The sequence below is a fragment of the Typopeltis vanoorti genome, chromosome 14, assembly GCF_054136105.1.
Source record: "Typopeltis vanoorti isolate ZY-2024b chromosome 14, IOZ_Tvanoo_1.0, whole genome shotgun sequence".
NCBI lineage: Eukaryota > Metazoa > Arthropoda > Arachnida > Uropygi > Thelyphonidae > Typopeltis > Typopeltis vanoorti.
This window is the reverse complement of record NC_143562.1, coordinates 109,258,000-109,282,514: the sequence shown is the minus strand read 5'-3', so window position 1 is coordinate 109,282,514 and position 24,515 is coordinate 109,258,000. Positions and strand designations below refer to the sequence as shown.

Below are 24,515 nucleotides of genomic sequence, written 5' to 3'. Positions count from 1 at the left end.
GTGGGCAAGGAATTTTGAAGTTTTTGAGGGCTAAAATTGTGAGGAATGCATAGTGAATTGTGACAATGATGCAGAAGACACTGACATGTAGAAGCAAGGATGTTCTCTTGTATACAATTAGAACAATCTTGCTTCTACATGATAAGGCATTCATTTAGCTACATATGGACTATTACCCAGATATGGTCACTTTGTTTTCCAAAGAATGAAAAAATGTCAGAAAGAGTCCATTTGACTAAGACGACTAAGTATGAGGACAAATTTAAGTAATGAAATTAGCAGAGTCTGGTGGATAAAATGAGTGGAGTGAGAGGAGGATGGGGCTATGTTTGAGACATCAGCTGGTAAGGAGTTAATACCAGATCAATGTGGATGATGTTTTTCTTAAAATGGGACAGGAGGCAGGAGGTGACAAAAGGTCATCCCTGGAAGCTGTAAAGAAAGTGTGAGTCGAGTAGATGTTTTGCATGGTAAGTCATGGATGGTTGGAATGCAATGCTGAGAGTGTGCTTAGTATGGAGACAGTGAATGCACTTAAGGAACAGTATGATGAACTGTGTGTGCGACAGTGAGACCTCTTACGATGAGCCTTTGGACCCCAAGGAGATGTGGTGATAATAATACTTTAGAGATAATTTATATTCAATTATATAATAATTAAATCATTTTAACTTACAATACTTCTCTGGTTGAAATATATTCTGCACTGCCATCTAAAAAAAATAAAATAAAAAAAAATAAAAAAAACAGCAGAAATTTAACAAAAGAAATCACTAATATACAGACAGTTCCCACTTTACAAGCTTACTTTTTCTGGATTTGCGAATTCTTTTTTTTTTTTTCATGTATCACGTATCAACAAAATAGAAAATATGAACATTAATTGTAATAAATGCTAAATGTTCATAAACATGGCATTTCAAACTATGCATGAAGCTGCACAGTATAGTTACTTTGAGTATATTCGTTTCTTCAGGCAGATGAGAGTGTCTGACTCAACTCACATAACATAAAGCAGTTACCATGCTGATGTTAAAAAGAGTGGGTGCATTGATTTTCATTTTTGTTGTCTCATTTCATATTTATCCCCTTTATTAATGCGTACAAAGTCAAAAACAGAGTAACACCATGGAAAGTAATGTTAATAAGTGAAGAGGAATAACACTGGAAACAAAATATGAGATCATACACAAACATGCAGCTGGAATGACTTAATTTCTGTCTTGTGTGAAATTTTGCTCAAACACTTCAACAGTGTGTAAAATTTTAAAGGATAAAGAAAAATATATGGAGGAAATTAGAAACACATAATCCATGCAAGTCTACATGATTATGTACTAAAGAAGTTGGAAGCATTATTCTTCAAATGGAGAAATTTTTAACTACATGGATAGCTACATAACTATGATCAAATTTCATTGTTGAGACCATAACCCTCATTTTTAACGTCATGTCTATGGGAAATAAATTCCTGATTTACAAGTTTGTTTTAGGAGCATGTGCTAGTAATGAATTAGTTCATAAAGCCAGAAACTACCTGTACTATTTCAGGACTCTTTAAATTGAATAACTGTAACAATATATCAGTATGAATTTGTTACTGAAGTTACATGGTATGAATTCATCAATAAAAGACCAAATTTCATTCAATGGTAAACCTATAGAAGCGGTAACTTACAAAAATGACAAAAATTAAACATTAAAATAGATAACAGAATAAAGCAAGATGAGTTGAATAAATTTATTTGGAATAATAAGGAAATTAGCCAAATCTCCAAAATAACAGCATAAAAGACAGCATCCTAATCAATTACGATGCTATTAGGCAACTGATAGATATGAATGATGGATTAGAAATGAAACAACTCATCAGAGACTGGAGACTATGAATATAACAGTTCTGAGGAAAATTAGCACAGCGATCAAGAAGTTAATTCATCAAGAATTAAATATAAAAAAAAAGACCTAGAAGAAGTGCAAGATCTAGGTGGATAGATGCATGAGAAGCACCTTAAAAAAACTATCAGAAGTAATGACATCACCATGATATACAGGAGTGCTTAAGGGCAAAAGCTATATAGCTGAGAGGAGACCTACACAGAGCCTTTAAAGGAATGCGGAGAACTGATCAGGGCTTCTGACCTAATGTCCAATCCTCAACTTCTTGTGGTGCACCCTGTTATCTACCTAGATACTGAATGAACATGGATGGGCTGGTAATTTGGGATTTAGCCAACCAAATTGTATTCTTAATGGCTTAAACCAAAATAAAAAATGATGGTAACATGACAAAATTCCATGCTGGCTGGGACGTTGCCCGGTTAAACAAGGCCCCTGTTGTTTTCACCAGGGAACCAGGGCAAACAGCGAAAAGTCAGCTACTGGAACAAATCCTAAAACCCACCCCAACTCAACATCACCAGAGTTCAAGATCAGTACTATCAACATAAGAAGCCTGCATGGCAAAGAAATGGAGCTAGCTGAGGAATTGGATAAGTACAGATCGACATAATGAGTAAAACAAAAAAGGCAAAAACAGATGACATCTTTCTGAGCAATAAATACAAAATGTTATATTCAGACAATGACAATCAAAGAAAAGAAGGAGTAGCCATAGTATTCAACACTAAATACGAGGATAACCTTCTTGAATGGCAGGCAGTCTTAAGTAAAGTTATGTGGGCAAATATGAGAATGAGGAAACTGGAAACTGGACAATGAGACATATTTGTGCCTATGGTCCCACAGAAGGTTCTACTATGGTAGAAGTGGAGGAATTTTTTTAGGCCTTGGAAAAAGCAACTGACACAATGAAAAAGGAAAAGTTGGTCCTTGTCGGGGATCTAAATAGCAGAGTAGGAAATGATTATCAGACATACAAAAATATTTTGGGAAAATTTGGAGAAAAGAGCAAAGCTAATAATAATGGCAAATACCTGTAGGATTTCTGCTCAGGTCATGGACTGGTTATTACTAACACAATGCTCCAACATAAACATGTGCACAAATTCACACAATAGAGGCAAGGAATAAGAAAAGTGTCATCGACTATGTTATTGTTGATAGTGATGTTTTCTCTCTAGTGCAGGACACCAGAGTGTACAGAGGATTTGAAATTGGAAGTGATCACCATTTAGTCTTGAGCAGGATAAAATTGAATTTTATATTGAAAAGAATAACATGTAAGAAAGTTTTAAAGCGAATAAAAGTTGAGCAGCTCTCAGATGTGAACTATAAACTGTAAAAAAATACACAAACGTGGTTAAAGAAAAAATGAAAGAGTTTGAGAACAGCAACCAACCTTGGAGATTCCGTGGCAACCCCTGAAGAAAACACTGATTGATTCAGCCAGAGAGGCATGTGGTGAGGCTGTCTGCAAGGATAGAAAAATCAGAACCCCATGGTGGACACAGGGAATTAAAAAGGCAGTGAAAGAAAAGAAGAAAGCATATCAAATGTTCCGGCAAATAAGTCAGCTTGTGCTCTTAGAGAATACAGAGACAAATGTAAGAAAGCTAAACGCTGTGTAAAACTAGCTAAACGTTAAAGTAGACTAGCTAAAGGTTAAAGAAAAAATGAAAGAGTTTGAGAACAGCAACCAACCTTGGAGATTCCGTGGCAACCCCTGAAGAAAACACTGATTGATTCAGCCAGGATAGCAAGGATAGAAAAATCAGAACCCCATGGTGGACACAGGGAATTAAAAAGGCAGTGAAAGAAAAGAAGAAAGCATATCAAATGTTCCGGCAAATAAGTCAGCTTGTGCTCTTAGAGAATACAGAGACAAATGTAAGAAAGCTAAACGCTGTGTAAAACTAGCTAAACGAAAATCATAGGAGGACTTTGGTAAGAACATAGAATATAAATATCAAGAAGGTTGCAAGATATTCTGGAGATTATTGAAGAAGCTCAGAAATGGAGGAAAGAGTGTTGAAAGAAATTAGAGATGATAAAGGTGATTGAAAACAAATAAGATATCCTTGAAGTATGAGGAAATTATTTCGAAAAATTGCTAAATGAAACAAGCAGTGATGACGGCACAGTGGTAAAAAACACTGACCAGGCATGCAGTCAGGAATACATATCCATCTTGAAGTAGAAAAAGCCATCAAAAGCTTAAATGTGGAAACACAGCAAGAGGAGTAGATGATATTTGACCAGAAATGCTCAACTATGGAGGTATAAAGTCTTATAGTGGCTGCACTGCATAGCTCAGAAGAAATGGACAGAGGGATGAATTCCAGATAATTGGAGTAGAGCTCTCATAGTACCCATGTATAAAAAGGGAAATAAAACTGAATGTGAGAATTACAGAGGTATTTATCTACTAAGTGTTCCTGATAAGATTTATGCGACTATACTTGAGAAATGGTTGAGAAGGATTGTGGAAGAAAAGCTTGGTGAAGAACAAGCTGGTTTCAGGCTAAATAGAGGCTTTAAGTTACAGATTTTCACTTTATGACAGATAGCTGAGAAATCATGGGAATATAACAAAGATCTGTATTTAAGTTCTGTAGATCTGGAAAAGGCATATGACAAGGTGCCAAGAGAGAAGCTATTCAATATGCTGCTGTTATATGGTGTCAATGGGGCATTATATCAAGCAATACTTCGTCTTTATTTGAGTTGTAAGTCAGCAGTTAGAATTGAAGGAAATAGATGAAGGTGGTTTAATGTTAAATCAGTGTCAGACAAGGATGTACATTATCCCGCTGTTATTTATTATTTTTATGGATCACATTATGAAGGAAAGTGGTATTAAACATGATATCAAAATTGTAGATGCTAATCTTAGCTCTCTGCTTTATGCAGATGAGGTTATACTTCTAAATAAATCTGCTACAAGTCTGCAAGAATCCCTGACTAAATTGAATAACTGTTGTAATAGATATGGTATGAAGTTCAGTATTAAAAAGACAAAGACAATAAAAATAGGCAGAAAAACTGAAAATATCAACTGCATTGTGAATGGAGAACCTACAGAACGAGTACAGCATTTCAGCTACTTAGGCACGATTTTTTTAGTGAAGGTGGTAAATTAAATATGAAAATAGACAACAGAATCAACAAAGCTGTTAGGGTAGGAAGTCAACTGAATAAATTTTTATGGAATAAGAGAGAAATTAGCCAAAACACTAAATTAGCTGTATACAAGACAGTATTCAAGCGAATTTTAACTTAGGGATCTGGATCAGAAGTAAAACACCTGACCAAAGATGAGAGTCCTGAGAAGGATTAGGAGCATAAATAGATGGCATCAATGGCAATATCATATTAAAAATAAGGATATCAGGAAAGAACTTGACAGTCAGCATCTAGGAATGCACTAGCAGAGCTAATCTCAAGTGGTATGGTCACTTAAATAGAATAGAAGAGGAAAGATTAGCAAAACAAATGTTCTCTGCCAGGTTGGCAGAAAAAGACCCACAGGAAGACCAAGATATATGTTGATTGATACAGTAAAAAGTTCCTTAGAAGACATTAATATAAGATCTGATGATGTTGGAGTCTTGACAGACAACTGATTTATTTGGAGGAAAATTGTAGATGTTGTTGTCTTGTCGTTTGAAGAGTCTTAGATGTTTCCGTGTGCTCCTTGAACTGCTTTGACTATGTCGATGATTTCGTTTGTATAGAGCTGTTGTTCAAGATTAGGATCTATTTCGTGCAAGGCTGCTGTAATTGCTGGTAAAGATGTGAGTGTATATATTTGGGCAGTTGTTGCAGTTTCTATATGTTCTCGTATCATCTGTATTGATCTTCATTCCTCTATAATGTCCTGTTCATAGTGTTGCTATCATGGTGGAGGTCTTTCTGTCAGCATTGATTTCGGGAATTTGATGTTGTATCACTAATTTCAGTGGAATTAGTTTAGCTTTTTCTAGTGCGTTAGCATCAGCAAGTTTCTTGGTTGAGTTCTTTGGCCTCATTTGCTAATTTATCAGCTGCTTCAGCTTGTAATCAATGCCTACATGAGCAGAAATCCATTGTAAAATGCAACTTTTTTTCTAAACACTTCAGTTGATTTAAGAGTTTATGGGTGTCTTGTGTGAGCTTGGTATTGCCATTTTTGATTGCCTCCATAGCTGATCTTGAGTCACTGTAAATTATAATTCCCTAGGATTGTTGAGAAGATGATAATTTTAAGTAGGCTTCAGGTGCTTTATTTATTGCGTAAAGTTCGCTGGTAAAATTGGAAGTGATTCTCCTAGATCCAACTTTTATTGAAAGTTTTTCACCTTTTGGGAGTAGAAGGAGAACACCAGCACCTCCATTAATCATACTGGTGTTTGACAATCCATCGGTATAACAAATAACCTGTTTGGAGGATGAAAGAAGGTTGATAGTATTTAGGCCTTTTTCTTTGAGCATTTCTTTTGGTTCTTTTTTTGTACAGAGTTTGGTCAAGTTTAGATTTATGGAGGTATTTGAAGGTAAAGGACTGGAAAATAGAGGTTCTTTATGTGAGCATTTAGCTGATCAAGACCTATTTCCTTCCTGATAGTGTCATCATATTGTAAAGTTGATGATCTGTGAAGTCTGCATTTTTGATTCCAATGTTCATAAGTTTTTAGGGAGATATGATCGCTTTGGTAGCTTCTGATATTAATTATGAATTTTATGGTGGCAAATTTTCGTCTGTCTACCAGCAGATCGAGCCCACATTCCTGTTGGGCTCTGATTTTGTTAGTGGATGAGACTGCACCAATGATAATCTTGGATGCTTTTGCTTATATTTTGTCTAATTTTTCCTTTACTGATGAGGCCGAAGGGGACCAGATAGGTGCTGCATATTCCACTATTGGCCTTATTAGTAGTGTAATGTAAGTAGTTTTGAAGATTTTTAGTTTTGTGCCCCAATTTGTTCCACAGAGCCTTTTCAGTATATTTAATTTTTTAGGGCTCTGTTGGAAGTGTTAAAGATGTGTTGTGCAAAACGTAATTCTTGATCAAGCGTAACACCAAGGTATTTTGGATTTGTGACTTTTTCAATTAGCTTGTTATTGATCATGACTTTGGGATTGTAGGAATGTCTATTTTTTCTGTCTGTATACTAAAGGTGCTTAGTTTTGTTTTGTCTGGGTTGATTTTGAGTTTAAGTTCATGTGACCATTTTTCTAATCTTCTCATGGATTTGTTTAGAATCTCCTCTGATTCTTTGATTTTAACACTAGTGTGACAGATGGCTATATCATCTGCATAGCAAGCTACTTTTGTGGCTTCTGTAAGGTAGGGATGAATGTTATTGACATATAAAAGCAATAGTAAGGGACTGAGTACTGAGCCCTGGGGAACACCAGCCCAGGTTCTCCGCTCTCTTGATATTGCTGCATTGATTCTGACTTTGATCTTTCTTCCTCTAATGAAATCAGCAACCCAGATTAAAGCATTTCCTCTAATTCCAATATCATGTACTGTTTGTATTAATTTTTTGATCCAAACACGATCGAAAGCAGCAGTCATATCAAGGAATATGGCAGTTGTCTTTTTTGTTGGTTTTTCCTGAAATGAGTCCATTATTGTTTGGCAAAAGTGGAATAAATGATCTGTCGTCAAATGGCAGGCTCTATAGGCAGTTTGGTAGTAGTTGATTTTCTTATTTTTTGTCAGCCAGTGCATAAGCCTGGAGTGTATGATTCTTTCAGTAATTTTACAGAGTATATTAGTTAATGCGATAGGTCTATAGCTTTTTTTGTCAGGTTTCAGGATGGGTACAATAACTGATTTTTTCCATTTTTTTGGAATTTTGCCTGTTCGCCAAGAGGTATTGAGAATGTCCAGAAGTTGTTCTTTGGCATTTTTGCCAGGGTGTTTCACCATATGACCAAAGATAAGATCATTACCAGGAGATTTATTAGGTGCAGTTTTCTCGATTGATGAATTTAGTTCACTTAGTGTAAATTCTTCAGAGAAGGTGTCATTAGTTTGGTATGTTCTTGCTTGTTTTAGTATTTTACTTGTGAGTTTATCGAGGGTCTTGTCCTCTCTGTTATACTGAAGTTTGGAGTGGTTTGAATAAGTTTTTGCAAGTGCATTTGCAATTTCTTGATCTGTAATTGCTTGTTTCCCAGCATTTATATGAAGTTTGCTTTCTGTTGATTCTCTTTTTTGATATTGTCGTCTAGGATTCTAATAATGCTCCAGTGTTGGCTGTCTTTTCTTGGATCGAGGTTATTGCAAAGTTCTGCCCATTTCTCTTGTTTGCACATCCAAATTTCCTGTTCTATTTTGTGTGTTATGTCCATTAATTTCTTTCTGTATTCATCAGTTTTATTAATTCTGAATTGTTCGTTGATATTGTCTCTTTCTGTAATCATTGAATCAATATTGTGATCTTTCCAGTATGGTATCCAGGTATTTTTCCATTTGCCTCTTCGTATTGCTGCTTGGCAGCTTTACTGAAGTGTGAAGTAAGGATTTGTAATTTTCTGTCAAGGTTTCCAGAGACAGGTTCATCTTGACAGAGGCTATCCAAGATTTGAGTAAACCTTGTCCAATCAGCTTTTCTGAAGTTCCACGTCCTTTTGATTTCCTGTTCTTAATCAATCTTGAAGTTTAGTGTTGTTATTACAGGTCTGTGATCACTGATGGCATTTCCCAAAATTTTCCATTGTGCACTTGATGCAATGCCATAATTAATAGCTGTGATGTCAACAGCAAAATCAGTTCCTGTAGTTTTAGAGAGATAGGTGCTCTGCTCATTGTTAATTGTTGAGAGTTCCAAATCTGTAAAGAGGTGTTCCAATTGTTGACCTTTATGGTCTAAATAGGGGAAGCCCCACGTTGGGCTTTTTGCATTTAGGTCACCAAGTATAATGGCTGCATCAGTTGGAGATTCGCTTAGCTTTTCAATGATGTCTGTATCAATATTTGTATCATCAGGGTGGTAGACATTTGTGATTGAAATAGAATGGTTTGGTAGGTGTATTTCAACAGCTAGAGCTTCCGTCGAACTGTAATTATTTAAATATTAATTTAGAGTGATTTCTTTGATGCTGTTTTAAGGATACTTGTGACATAAGATTGAATGATATCTGCACGTAAACACAAGAAAGATATTTAATTAACCAAATATTTCGGTCTGGAAATAGCAGACCATCCTCAGTGGTATTACAAGAACAGTTTTAAAAAAATACAAGCTAGAATACTAACAACAGATCGTTAAAAATAGAACACGCCACGTGATGTTATATCACTAAGTACGAAACAGAATATTTTGAAGTAGAGACATGATTGGAAAAAAAAATAATACTAATGAGTAACCTTAATTAGACTTTCCCAGATTTTTGATATAGATATACAGTCATTACGATTCAGGTTGGGATGATGGAGCAAGGCCTCCACGCTTTCTTTGAACAAACATTCGAACCTATAACGGGATCTGTAAGAGGCGAGTCCTGGACCAAAAGATGCTGTGGTCAGTTTCAATCCCGTGCTGAGCCAATCCAGACTTTTCAGGTTTGTTGTGAAGAATGGAGGATTGATGTTCTTGGATTCTTTTCAAGAGAACGTCCAGTCTGTCCAAAATAGGAGAGATCACAGTTGCAAGGAATTTGATAAACTCCAGGAAGAGATAAAGTTGAGCGTTTGTCTTTAGGAGAAGGAAAGTGAGAAGACAATTTGTAGGTGAATACATAGCTGTTAAATCATATTTCTTTAAAATTCTTGCGATAGGTTCTGAAATACCAGAGATATAAGGAATAGGCACTCGACGTATTGAAACTTTGTTGTTTTGTGGAGGATTATAAGAAGTGAAAAGATGTTGAGTACTTTTTTCAGAAAAGCCATTGAATTTCATGTGTTGTTGGATAGTAGAAAGTTCTTTCTATAGATAATCAAAAGTAGAACAATTAGTTTTGGCTCTTCTGATGAGGCATTTTATAATTCCTGTTTTTTGACATGGATGATAGGCTGATTCTTTAAGAATATAACGACCTGTGAACGTTGGTTTCCTGTATACTGTAGTTGTAAGAATATTTGAAGGTGACCGGATGAGGAGAACGTCTAAAAAAGAAGATAACTGGTTGTTTTCTTCTATTTCCATAGTAAACTTTATATGATAATGCAAGGAATTAATACTGTTTAAAAAATAAGTTAAAGAGTTTTTGCTGTGAGGTCAAATAGTAAAGATGTCATCTATATAATCTTACCCAAAAAGATGGTTGAGGGAAAATAGATGAGAAGAGGGCTTTTTCTAAATGTTCTAAATAAAAGTTGGCTAAAGCAGGAGAAAGAGGACTTCCCATGGCCATTCCTTATACTTGGCTGTAAAATTTATTTTGACATAAGAAATATCCAGAATGTATTACAAAATCGAATAGTTTTATAATGTCTTAGGAAAGATGTCAGCAAGTAATTTTAAAGTTTCCTTGAGAGGTACATTGGCATATAAAAATTCTATATCAAAGCTAACTATAAGATCTGAGGTTGTAATGAGACATTTTTTAATTTTTCTAAGAAATCTGAGGAGTTTTTTAAAAAAGAATCAGAGTTGCCAATGTAAAATTTCAATAATTTAGCTAGATATTTGGCTATACGGTAAGTAGGAGAATCAATACAATCTACTATTGGATGAAGAGGAAAGTCAATCTTATGGATTTTTGGAAGACCATAAAATCTAGGAGTCTTGCAAAATCAGTTTTAAGTCTTTCAATTGTGTCTTTATATAAACTGATGACTTCATCTAAGAGAGAATTTAATTTCTTTAGTTGTCTGTTGGTTGGATTATAATCAATTTCTTGATATGTGGAGTGATCTCGAAGCAAAAGAGAAAGTTTTCTTCTGTAATTTGCTGAGTCCATAACTACTGTTGCTTTTCCCTTGTCAGCTTTGGTGATAATGAGGTGATTATTTTTTCTCAAGGAATGTAAAGATTTCATTTCAGAAGGAGATATGTTGGAAGGAGGAAGTTTGGCCTTAAGTAGAGAAGAAGCGACGTCTAGGCGAAGAGCATTAGCTTTATCACTAGTTAGATGATTGAGATTCCATTCAATGTTAACTAGAAAATCTAGATATGGTATCTTATTAGGAACAATAGAAAAATCATGTTCTTTTGACAGGATGAGGGTTGGCCAGACTGGACGTTCTCTTGAAAAAATAATCCAAGAACATCAATCCTCCATTCTTCAAAACAAACCTGAAAAGTCTGGATTGGCTCAACATGGGATTGAAACTGACCACAGCATCTTTTGGTCCAGGACTCGCCTCATACATAGATCCCGTTATAGGTTTGAACGTTTGTTCAAAGAAAGCGTGGAGGCCTTGCTCCATCATCCCAACCTGAATCATAATGACTGTATATCTATATCAAAAATGTGGGAAAGTCTAATTAAGATTACTCATTATTATTTTATTTTTTTTTCAATCATGTCTCTACTTCAAAATATTCCGTTTCATACTTAGTGATATAACATCATGCGCTGTGTTCTATTTTTAATGATCTATTGTTAGTATTCTAGCTTGTATTTTTTTAAAACTGTTCTTGTAATACCACTGAGGATGGTCTGCTATTTCCAGACCAAAATATTTAGTTAATTAAATATCTTTCTTGTGTTTACGTGCATATATCATTCTTTGAATTTGATTTCTGGGGTCTTCAAAAGCAGTGCTTCCCAAACTTCTAGATGTCAGGGCCCCCTTTGCAAAAATTAAAATATTTCATGGCCCCCCTCGAAAAAAAATCGTAATAGAGAGAGATATTATAATATTTATTGTAGTTATATTCAATACAAAACATACACTGCGAATATTGCAAAAATCAAATGCAAATATTACATTTTTTGCCTCTTACCGTTTGGTTCTGAAGACGATGCGGCCTGTTCTGGTAAAATATGAAATACTGTCCTTTTTTCTTTTTTTTTTGAGTCTGTTTCTGCTTCTTCTGATTGTTCGCAGGAATTTTTTTTATTTTTTATCAGCCACTTATCCATCTCAGGGTTATATTTTTTAATGTAGAATAGATCAAATAATATTACCACTTACCGATACTGGCATACCACAGACTGATAACATGAAATTAGTGAATATTACCTGAATAAGGAAATTCCTGGACCAGGAACATTATTTTTTTTTTTTTGTGACTTTTCTCCCTTTAAATGTAATTAAGCCTAAAGCGAAACAGACAGCAAAGGCAGGTTATTAAAACGTGCATATGATTGGTGCGGTATTAACAAAAGATCGCGCAACCGAAAGATAAAAGCATAGCTGACAATTGAGTTGAAATGCTAACTCTCTTCAACCGAATTCCATATGTGAAACTGCCATAACATTCATTTTATATATATATATATATATATATATATATTACTTAGTTTTAACACTTTTATGAATTTTAACATGTTCGGTTGAATTTTATTGCTGCCTTGGGAAATCGAACTCACACAATTCTAATTAATAACAATAGTTTTTAGTTAGATACTGTGTTTGCCCATGCAACATATGGTTTTGTTTCAGTCTATACAGCATAGTTTCTGTATGAGGGGACATGTGATTCATTAATTAGTGTGTTTTTATCCCAGTTGTCTCTAATTGCACTATTTGTTGAGAAATATATTACACAGACTCCTCACACCTTATTCACTGGCATAATAAAAGTACTTGTTTTTATTGCCTCTGCAGTATAGTGGCTGTTAGGGAGGGCGTGTTGTTTACCACTGCAAGCGAATTACTATCTCCCAACATGAGCTTGTTTAAGCTTTTTTTCATGTGTGAAGTATATGCGAAACTTTTATTGGTAACAGAAAACTAGCTCGGATGACAGTGATAATATAAAATGAGTTTTGATATGTATATAAAGTCAATATCAACAGTCCTGATTACGAACGCATGATGAAAGGGAAAGGAAGATTTGGAGCTTCCCTGGAGAGCATTCGAAGTAAATACAATTAACCACTGCTTTGAAATGAAACATATGAATAAGCAATATTTACTAATATTCATTAAGCATCGAAATACGCAGGAAGCAAAGTTTGTGAACCAACACCAATGTGTGAATTTTTCCATTAAAATATAAAAAATAACAAAAAAGAAATAATAAATAATAAAAGTTAAATACATTTCATTTAAAATAAAAAAAATCTACTTAGTCTTAAAACAGTTTAAATTTGTTTTCATTATTTCACGGCCCCCTCAACAAAACCTATGGCCCCCAAGGGGGCCGCGGCCCACAGTTTGGGAAGTGCTGTTCAAAAGGATAGCAAGCACTTTTGAAGCCCCCTGCTCTTTCCTCTCTATCCTTCCTAAGACATGTATATCCTTTTATGCTGAAGTTCAGAGTTTTGTTCAGTTTTGTTTTGAAAATTGTAGATAGGAAGTTAGTAATAATGTAATTTTTCATGTAGTACTACCATAGTATCCTGTACACCCCCCCCCCCTTGAGGGTATATATCAGGAATTTGATGATGATGACATTGCCAGATTAATTTGGAAATAAATTACAGAAAACACAGTCATCATCATCATCATGCTTGTCAAGGTTTTAGGTCTAGAGTTGACTGTTCCGGCCTTAGAAGTCATCACTGAATCTCTTAAGAGGATGTCTTAGTTTTCTTTTTCCCAATGGCTGGTAATTTAAGGCTTGTTTGGATAATCTTTCTGTTTTCATTCTTTCAATGTGTTCCATCCATTGATGTCATCATCATCATCAACAAATTCCTGCCATGTACCCTCAAGGGGTGTACAGGATATGATAGTACTACATGAAACAAAAATTACATCATTACTAACTTCCTATCTACAATTTTCCTCCAAATCAGTCTGTTACTTGTCAAGACTCCAACATTATCAGATCTTATATTTCTATTATCCAAGGCACTTTGTACCGTATCAATCCACCTATATCTTGGTCTTCCTCTGGGTCGTTTTCCTGCCAACCTGGCAGAGAACACTTGTTTTGCTAATCTTTCTTCGCCCATTCTGTTTAATCCATTTATGTTTATATTTTTAAATTTTCTATTACTGATTCCTGGTTTAATTCTTTCATAATTTCTTCATTTCTTTTGTGATCAAATAGAGTATAATTGCAGTTTTTCTCATACATTTCATTTCTGCTGTTATTAATCTTTGTCTTTTTGTTTTATTGTCCAGATTTCACTTCCATACAATAGGACTGGTAAGGCTAATGTATTGTATCCTTTTAGTCTGGTTTGTTTTTGAACTAGGTTAGGTTTAAATATAGAGTAATTACACCTGTTATTTTTAATTTTTAGGTTTATGTTTTTTTCATTTTCCACTAAAAACACATTAATAATGAAAACTTATGTCAGGAAAGGAAGATTAAAACAAAGAAAAAAAAATTAAACATTCAAACTTCACACAGTAATGAATTCAGAATCATTTAATATATTATGCAGAATATATTACAACAGCCTACAAAACCAGCTAGATAGGATGTGCCAAAATGCACAAGTAGATTGGTTGAATGACAACAGACAAATGTAGAGAAGCCTATTTAAGTCACAACTCCAAATGTCTCTACTCTACAGTTAAAGAGATAACCAAAGACTACATTCCTTCACTATTCACCATGACAGATTCTCAAGACAAGGTAAATAGAAATATTAGAGAAATTGAACACAGCTGGTACGATTACTTTTCTAATATAAATTAAAGATGCCAAAAAATTATATTCATGGTTTAATCCTTTATCCAAGTGCAAGCAAACAAAGTTTGCACCTGAAGTAACTTCAGGATTGTGCAACTCATATATAGATTCTAATGACTTCGTATCATGAGAAGAGGGTCACTACCCAGACATTTGACCTTTATTGAGGTCTCATCAGCAGGAACCAGACCCAGAAGTGATACCAAGGTTGAAGTAATGCACAAGTCATATTTCCATATATGAGTAGCCAAAAGGTGTCAATCCTTATTACTAAAATACTCTGAATTAGAGATAGATGTTGGAATACTAAGGTAAGTAATGTGAAGTCATTATACTCTATATATGAGTTGCCCAGTCCTGAAGTTACTTGAGTCCCAAACTTTGGTTGCACTTGGATAAAGGATTAAACCAACAATATAATTTCTTAGCATCTTTAATTTATAGTATAACTAAGTGGAACAACTTCCAACTTCTCTAATATCTTAAAAGAAGAAAGCTTTCACCCATATATACCAAACAGTGAAAAAGATACAGCAACCATAATCCTAGAGGAAATTGTAACAATGTAACTCTATAATAATGGTGGATCTGATCTAATTATTTCCACAATCCTTTCAATAATATTCTTTTCATAGGGACTATCCCAAATGATTAGAAATAGGCAAAATCTTGCCAAGCATGAAAAAGGTGAGATTCAAAAATGTAATAATTATAGACCAATTACTCTTCTTTGCCACTCTTACAAAATCATTGGAAAAATAATACAGAATCATTAAAATATTTACAAATGGTTAATAAAAGAAGAACAAGCTACCACTTTAGAAAAAAAAAAGTCAACAATTGACCATATCTTTACTCTTCATAGTTTGACTGAAACCAACCTTTATTGCTGTTTTGTGGATTTTAAACAAGTTTTTAATTTATCAATAGAGAAAAACTGAGAGGTAAGAAGTGCAAAATCAGGAAAACTAGAAGTACTGGGGAGGAAGTCACATGCAGGTTCAATTGCCCCTGAGGTGTGTGTGTGGGGGTGGAAATGATTGCGTAATGCTGCAGATGTAGTTTTGCACGTTTCAAATCTGAAGGAGTTGGTAATGACATTACACAAGGGTATACGTGGGTGCATGGGAACATTGTACATGCACTGGTCAGTTCAACTTGGCAAAAAATTATCAGTATCGGTGAGACCTCGTTGACAGAAAATAACAGACAAAACATAAGCATACTGTATAGAATAGAACGGGAGGTGGGGTATTGCTGTTGATAACTGAACTTCAACAAAAACATAATTAGGTTTGAAGGAGATTGTTCATTTGAGGCTATCATTTGAGGTTATCTTTCACATCAGATGTGAAATAGAGATAAATAGAACAAAATATATTGTAGGTTGCTATTGCAGTAGACCAGAGGATCCACAGGAATATGTAGATGCCATGCATCAGAAGATTAGTGCAAATGAGTGCAATTATTATAGGGGGACTTCAACTATGTGGATATAGATTAGAGGGAAGAAAGGACACGTGGTAAAATGGAATTTATACAGTTATTGAAGGATAATTATCTAAAACAGCATGTGATGGAAGAGACTGGGGATTTGAATATGCTGGACCCAGTAATAGCATCAGAAGATGTATCCATAAAAAAAGTAGACACTCTGCCTCTGAGTGGGGAAAGTGACCACACAGTCTTATTCTGAGAGGTTGCTAAATGTGGAATTCTCACACAAGAACACAAACGGTTTACGTTGAACTACAAAGCTGGTAATTATAACAGACTTAGGAGGCAACTTGGAGTAAGCTTAAGAAGCTACAAGGAAAGAATATCAGTAGTGCATAAGAAGTGGTCAGTAACTGTTTGAGAGTATCGAATGCTAGCCAGAGTAAGGAGGATAAACTGAGTGAGGGTTACGTGGATGAGTAGCAATATAAAGCAGGCACTGCAAAAACATTATGGAAGGAATATAAAGAAAAAGATGATAACCATACTTGTAAGCAGTACAAAGTGAAGGCAAAGAGGGGTGCCTAATATGTGGTAAGAAATGTTAAATCGTATAATGAAAAAAAAAAAAAAAAAAAATTGGCAAAGCAGGTCAAAGTAAATCCGAGAGTTTTTTTTCACTATGTAGTGAGTAAGAGGAAGAATGATTATGGAAAGATAACTTTAATCAATTCTGATGGTGGGAAGGTGACAAACAGAAGAAATAGTTGAGTTACTAAGTGATCACTTTTGCAAAGGTGTATCATCCAGGTAAATACTTTGCAGTTGCTCATGTGACTGAGACAGATGTGAGAACTGAAGCAGATGAACAGGAGGCACTCAGCAAGTTAAAAAAAAAAAAAAAAGAAGTGAATAGCAGTGGGACTAGATGGCATGTTGGCCTGTGTGTGACGAGAGTGCACTAAAGAAATGACAGTGCCTCTAACAAAATTGTTTACTCTTCTGACAACCTTCCAAAGAAGTGGAAAGAGGGTATGATAGCTCCGTTACATAAAGGTGGTGCCAAAACAAGTGGCAAATTACAAACCAATTAGTATCTCATGAGTGGTCATTAAATTACTGGAAAAGTTGAATTTAGAAAAATGAGGTGCTTAGTGTGGTGTTTCAAGGCATTGTATAATTTGTATATTTATGATACAGGAAATAATTGAAGATGGAATACTCAGTTACTTGCTGATGATGCAAAACTGAGAGCAATAGCTGATAAAGGCGATGTAGATATCCTGCAGGATGATTTAAATTAATTGGCATTGTGGGAAAAGGAAAATTGGTATCAATTATCAATTTAATGATGCAAAATGTATGATTATGCATGTCAGATTGAAAATATTACATACCATGTAACACACTGGTGGTTCTCGATTGCTAGAAACTGATGAAGCTAATGATTAGGAGGTAAAGGTGGACAGAGAATTGAAGTTCATAGGGCTTATTTCAAAAGTTGGCAAAATAGCTCAAAGGATTACTTAGATTGAAAAGCATGCTAACAAGTAAAAAAACTCAGAGGTTGTTATCCCTCTTTATAAGGTCACATTACATTTGGTCACCTGGGTTTTTTGATCATGAGGTGGTGGAGAAGTTCCAGAGATGAGTAACCAAGCTTGTGAAATGCTCTCTATGAGGAGAGATGGAAGATGTGTTGCAAAGTTTAGGCGATGGGGTTGAAAAGATGGAACATGAGAGAAACTTAAGTCACTACAGGGAGATTCTATAAGATCGACAGAAGGAAATTTTTCAATACATGACAAATAAAGAGAGACAGAGAACTTAGTCACACTTTAATGTTGTGTAAGAGTGTGCAGACTAAATTGCTGGGAGATTGCTCTTCTGAACGAGTCAGTGTTCAATGCAGGACAACTAGAATGCCTAAGGTGGATGGTAGCAGAGGTAGCCTCTTGTGGGAAAGGGTACTTGGGAGAAGGGGGACGACATCACGTAATGCTGAGCCCAGTGGAGTCTAGAGGGGATAATGCTGGGTATAGAAATAGTAGCATTTTTATGCTTTATACTACTAATGCCAGGAGTATCCGGAATAAAGGAGAGGAATTGGTGGTGCTGATAGCATCAGCCTGGCTAAAGATTATTGGGATCACTGAGACGGGTATAGCATTTTTCGGCAGGATAGGAAGGAAAGCGTGGTGGTGGAGTACTACTTATGATAAGTGACGACTTATGTCCTCTAAGAGTGGAGGCTTTGGAAGGCAGTGACACTAATGATTTTGAAAGCATATGGTGTGAGGTAGAGATAAACAAGACGGGATATTTAGTGAGGTGTTGCTACAAACCAAGGAGCACAGAGGGTGGGGACCAGGAGATGTTTAGACAGTTGAGCTTGGCAAGTGCAAGAAGAATGATTGTTATGGAAGATTTTAACTACAGCAGTATAAATTTGGGAGAGGAAGATGCATGTAGCAATAAGGGAATAGAGTTTCCAGAATTCTTGAGGAACAAATGTCTTAGGGAACGTGTAATAGAAGGAACAAGAGGTTCAAGAGTTTTGAATTTGGTCATAGCATCAGAAGAGATGATAATAACTAAGATGACGTCTCTCTCACCAGTTGGAGAGAGTGACCATGTGGTTTTGATTTGGAGGATGAATAGGCATGCAGGACTATCAAAGAGATGGGAACATATGTTGAATTATAAGGCAGGTGATTATAATAGTCTTGGACATCAACTTTCGCAGTTTCATGGAGGAAGGAATTGGAAGGCCGGGATATCATTAATGCGTGGGAAATTGTGAAGGAATATTTGTTAGCAGCGTGGAATAACAGTAAGCTGTATTCCACAAGTGAAGAAGAGGATACAATTTAGTGTAAAGTGGATAAAAACAATATTAAACAGGAACCACATGTGAAAAAGAGACTATGGAAGAGATATAAGGAGACAGGTGAAGAGCAGATGCATGAAGAATATAAGACACAGGCCAGGAGAGTGACTAGTATGGTAAGGAAGGCAAAACTGGAATATGAGAAGAGATTGGCCTTAAGATCCAAGAAAATCCTAGGGAATTTTTTAGCTATGTTGCCAATAGAAGGAGAAATGATTGTGGGATAAAAATGGGAATAGAGTGACTGATGCAGAGGACATAGTGGAATTGTTCAATGAACACTTTATTGGTGCATTTTATCCTGGAGGAGTAAATTTTAATACTAGAGGGATATGGCAGGTTCAAGGTTTAGAGGTGCAGGAGGAGAGTGTGTTCCAAATACTGAGTACTCTGGATGTCAGTAAAGCTGTGGAACTGGATGGTATTTCACCACGAGTTTTGAGAGAATGTGCTAAAGGAACTATCAGTTCTTTAGCACATTCTCTTGTTTTAGTAATATGCTAGCCTTTTATAATAAAGTTACAAGAGCAGTAGATGAGGGAAAGGCATATACTACCATTTTCTTGGATTTAGAGAAGACATTTGACAGGGTTCCACATGATAAGCTGATATTTAAGTTGCCGCACATGGATTTGGATTTCAGGTTGGTCAACTGGATTCAGGATTGGCTGTCAGATAGATATCAGAGAGTTGCGTATGGTGGGGCAGTTTTAAGGAGGCAGAGGGTTACAAGTGGGGTCCCACAGGGCTCAGTACAGGGACCTATATTGTTTAACCATTATATCAATTACATTGTCAGTGGATTGCAGGGGGATATTCAGTTGTTTGCGGATGATGTGAAGCTGGGAAGTGTTATTAATAATAGTGCAGATGTGGTAGTCCTGCAGGAGGATTTGAATAAGCTCGACAGATGGGAAAATGAATGGGGGTATCGGTTTAATGCAGCAAAATGTAAGGTCTTGAGGTTTGGGACACATCGATGGGACGCTGCATACTCTATTGAAGGAGCTATACTGGAGGAAGTAGGGGAGACAAGAGATCTGGGGTTGATGATTGATAGAAATCAGAAATTCAGGAGGCATATTGCAAAGGTGGTGAAGGTAACACAGAGGATTGCTGCAATAATGAGAAGGACGACTATTGTTCTCAGATTTAGTCCCCAGGATTTGAAAGGGATAAATTAACTGTGGAAAGGGAGGCAGATAACAAAGACAGTTTCAGGACTGCAGAGTTTGGTGGATAGAAGGAGAGGTGATATGATTGAGACTTTTAAACTGTTGAGAGGTGGTTACAGGGTTGACACTGGGGAGTTCTTTCCCTTGGTTGAACAGCAGGAAGGAGTGATGACAAAGGGCCATCCCTGGAAGTTACAAAAGGAAACTGTGAGCAAGAGGGTGAGGAGTGGTTTCTTTGCTTGGAGGGTGGTTGAACCATGGAATGCATTGCCTGATAGAGTGGTGAGAGCGAGAATGGTCAATGAGTTTAAGAAGTGGTATGATAGACTTTGTGTTTCCTAGGAGGGACCTCCCACGTTGAGTTATGTTTATGATGAGATAGACTTGCGTTTTCTAAGAAGGATCTCCTACAATGAGTCTTTTGACTCCTTGGAGGCCTAAATAATAATAATAATAAGATAAAAGAAGTAATCCATCTCTGACGCTAGAGTAAAAATTGAAAAGTTTGTTAAGAAGTCTGAATGAAGATGAGACAAAATCTTTTTCGAACTCTTGTAATGCACTCACCAAAAGTCATTGATGTAGGAAGTAAAAGCTCTTTTTACATTAGAGCAGTTAAGCATAGCAGGCATTTCATGCTAAAAGAATGTAGCAGTTTGCCAAGTACACAGTGAGGGGGGAAGAATGGGTCTGCCCAAGACCATATCTATCTCTTTATGTAATAAATGTTCACTATAGCAAACACCACTATGGTGAAATTAAGAACTATAAGAAACTACTGAAAAGATACAGGAAAAATCTTGAGATCCTCACTTAAATATCCCTGCTTCTTCCTATTCAAAGTCAAAGATTTGCACATAAATTCTTTGGAAAACATAATTCTTTAAAAAAAGAATTATGCATAATGTGCATAATTCTTTTTTTTTTTTTAATAAATATCCCCAAACGCTCTGAAAATATAATCAAATTATTCACATCTGTAATATGTTGAGGCTTTAGCCTGAACATATGACAGATGTGATATAGATGCACGTCATTATGCCATCTACTCCAGCTGCCATTTCAGGTTTCTGATAGTTTTCTATTTCTAGTAATGAAATGTACTCATGAATACATTCCTCCTGGAAATTTGCTATAACAGTTTTGTTGGTAGTCAATTAATAATTTTTTAAGATAATTACTCTACACATTCAGAATATCTTCAGTTTACAGATCACCTATAAGAATCTCTATAGCTCAGTCAGTAACAACATCCTTGAATGGGAAGGCATAGGTTCAAATCCCATCTAGAATGCAAAGAACCTTTATAAGGTTAGAAATATATACATGTTAGCACAAGAATAATGTTTAATTTGCCAAATATGTCAGTCTGAATATTACAGACCATCTTCAGTGGCTACATAGGAATAGTTTTTAAAAAACAAAGTGGAATACAAACAATTGATCATTCATACATAGAGCGAGCCGCGTGATGTCATATCGCTAAGTATTAGAAGAGTAAACATTTTTAAAACATAATTAAAGATAATAATTCAAAAATTCATATAATGATCTTAAATAACATTAGACTGATAAAAAAAAAATAAAATAAAATAATAATAATTTAATGTGTTATCCTGATTAAACTCCCAAATTTTTGATATGGATATACGGTCATTACGATTCATTTTGATATACGGACGTTGAAGTAAGGCCTCTACACTTTCTTTAAATAAACGTTCAAATTTGTAGTGACATCCGTGTAGGAGGAGAGTATTGGACCAAAGGATGTTGTGGTTCGTTTTTAATCCATGCTGAGCTAATCCAGATTGCTCAGGTTTGTTGTGTTGAATTGATGACTGATGCTGTTGAATTCTTTTTTCTATGGAACGTCCAGTTTGTCCAAAGTAAGAAAGATTACAATTACAAGGAACTTGATACACACCAGGTAGAGACAAGGTTGAGCATTTATCTTTAGATGAAGGAAAATGGTTGGATATTTTGTTAATAGGTGTATAAGTGGCTGTTAGATCATATTTCTTTAAAATTCTTGAAATTGATTCTGAAATCCCGGAAATGTAAGGAATTGGAACTCAATGTATTGAATCTTGGTTGTTCTGTGTTGGTTTGTAAGAATCGAAAAGATGTTGTGTACTCTTTTTGGAGAAGCCATTTAGTTTCATGTGATGTTTGATAGTCAAAAGTTCCTTCTGTAATAAATGAGAAGTTGAACAGTTAGTTTTGGCTCGTCGGAGTAAACATTTTGTGACTCCTGTTTTTGACAAGGGTGATGAGCAGATTCTTTGAGAATATAACGACCTGTGAAAGTTGGTTTTCTGTAAACTGTTGTTATAAGAATACGAGAAGGTGAACGGATGAGAAGGATGTCTAAAAAGGATAACTTGTCGTCTTTTTCAATTTCCATGGTAAACTTTATATGAGGATGTAAGGAATTGATACTGCTTAAAAAGGAAGGTAAGGAGTCTCTGTCGTGAGGCCATACAGCAAAGATGTCGTCTATATATCTATTCCTTACATCCTCGTATAAAGTTCATTTTATTATATTATTATCAAAAATAATAATAAAATAAAATAATTAAATATAATACACAGACCTCACAGTATTAGTTGCTTTGGATGTAATTCAAAACCACCTGTTCCTTAGTCTACCTTTATTATCTTTTATTCCTGTTAAAGTATCTCTTTTTCCATTTCTAGGTTAGTAGCTCTAAAACAAACTACTGTTTCATGAGTTTTATCTTTATTTTATTTAACTACTGACTTCTGTTTAGCTTCTTTCATGCCTAACTTACCAGCCAGTAACTATCTATGTGATTCTTTCAACTTCTTGCATCCATCATTAATGATGTCTTACTTTCCCATTCCTGAAAACAGCTTCACCACATGCTAAATTCGACCAGTTTTTTTTTTTTTCTTCCATGATTTTACCAATTTGTCTTTAAGGTTTGGTTCTTGTTTTCACAACCCCTCGTTTTTACCCAAATAATATTTGTATATCTGTCTGCAGTTCAACATCTGAAAGTTTTTTAATCTCTGATTCTTTAACGAACTTTAGTACAAATTTTCTTTTCAATGATATTCATTTCTATCTTATTAAACACTACGTGCTGGTTACTTCTTACTTCAAATCTCCCTATACACACTAGGTACAGATAGGGAGACTAATACTGAACAAAAACTTTCCATGAACATTGAAATTGTTATTTCTTTTATAAAATCTAAATCACATTTTTATGTCCATGTTAGGAAGAAAAGGCAGCCTATACACTGTTTGGAAAGAAGTCAACAGACACCCCATGGACAAATGCGCATTGTGCCATGTAACAAATCACGCATTTGTAGCTGGTATAAATTGGAGGAATATGATGCTTCCAAGTCAGTGCAACTGCGTCCAGGTGAAATGGCTGCGAGAAGGGAACTAACTGAATTTAAAAGAGGCATTGTGATAGAATGCCATGTTGCAAGCCTACCTGCTAGGCAAATTGGGCCATCCCAGGTCAACAATCAGTGATGCCATAAATGGAAGTGCAGGGAGTCAATATTGCAAGTGCTACTCACAGTAAATGACCCACTGCACTCACCAAATGTGACTGTAGGGTGCTAGGAAGGATAATAAGTAAAAACACCATTTGTCAGCCACAACGTTGAATGCAGAGTTCTGGGCATTGACTGGAACATGAATCTACACAAAAACATTCAGAACAGAGACTCATGGTAGGACTGCAACATGCAAGACCCACATTACTCAAATCAACATGCAGCATCGTCTCCAGTGGTGCAAAGCAGTGGGACATGGAAACTTGCAAAGCTGTGCTATGGAGTGACAAATCACGTTACATCCTCTGCCGAGCAGATGGATGGGTGTGCATGTAGCAGATGCCCAGTGAAAGTCTCTTACCAGAGTGCATGCTGCCAACTATGAAATTTGGAGGTGGCAGTGTGATGGTAGGATTCCATTTATCCTGGTTTGGCCTTTTACCTCTATTTGTGGTGCGAAGAACACTGAACTTTGAGAGGTATCTGAACATTCTAAATGATACAATGCTTCCTACTTTGTGATTTTTCTAAAGAATTGACTTATCCCATAAGGCTGCTGCTATAACTGTAGAGATTGTGGCCATGAATGTCACCATACATGACTGGCCTCCACAGAGCCCTACTGAACATCTGTGGTATGAACTGGAGCATCGGGTGAGGTCAAGGGACCTCATTACAAGCCTACAGGAAAAATTGTCCAAAATTCACAATGATCAATATCATACATTTGTGGAAGGTATGCCCTGCAGGATTGCTGCAATCATCATAACAAAAGGAGGTCCTACATCTTGTTAAGGTGGACACCATGACCGTTTGTCATGGTGTCCACCTTAACAAGATGGGTGCTTGATAATTATAAGAAATTTATTGCAAT

General features: G+C 35.7%; 1 protein-coding gene across 6 annotated transcripts in view; it reads right to left on the bottom strand.

Moving 5' to 3' along the window:
- The window catches only part of Cog1 (conserved oligomeric Golgi complex subunit 1), a 580,539-nt gene that overhangs the window by 437,750 nt on the left and 118,274 nt on the right, over window positions 1-24,515 (bottom strand). For all 6 annotated transcript variants that reach the window (XR_016549365.1, XM_090403917.1, XM_090403919.1 and 3 more), the window contains exon 10: window positions 677-713. Coding sequence is in view for 5 of the 6 variants with exons in the window: in XM_090403917.1 (XP_090260043.1) it covers window positions 677-713 (37 nt within the window). In the remaining variant the exon portion in view is untranslated. The remainder of the gene's footprint in view (window positions 1-676; window positions 714-24,515) is intronic.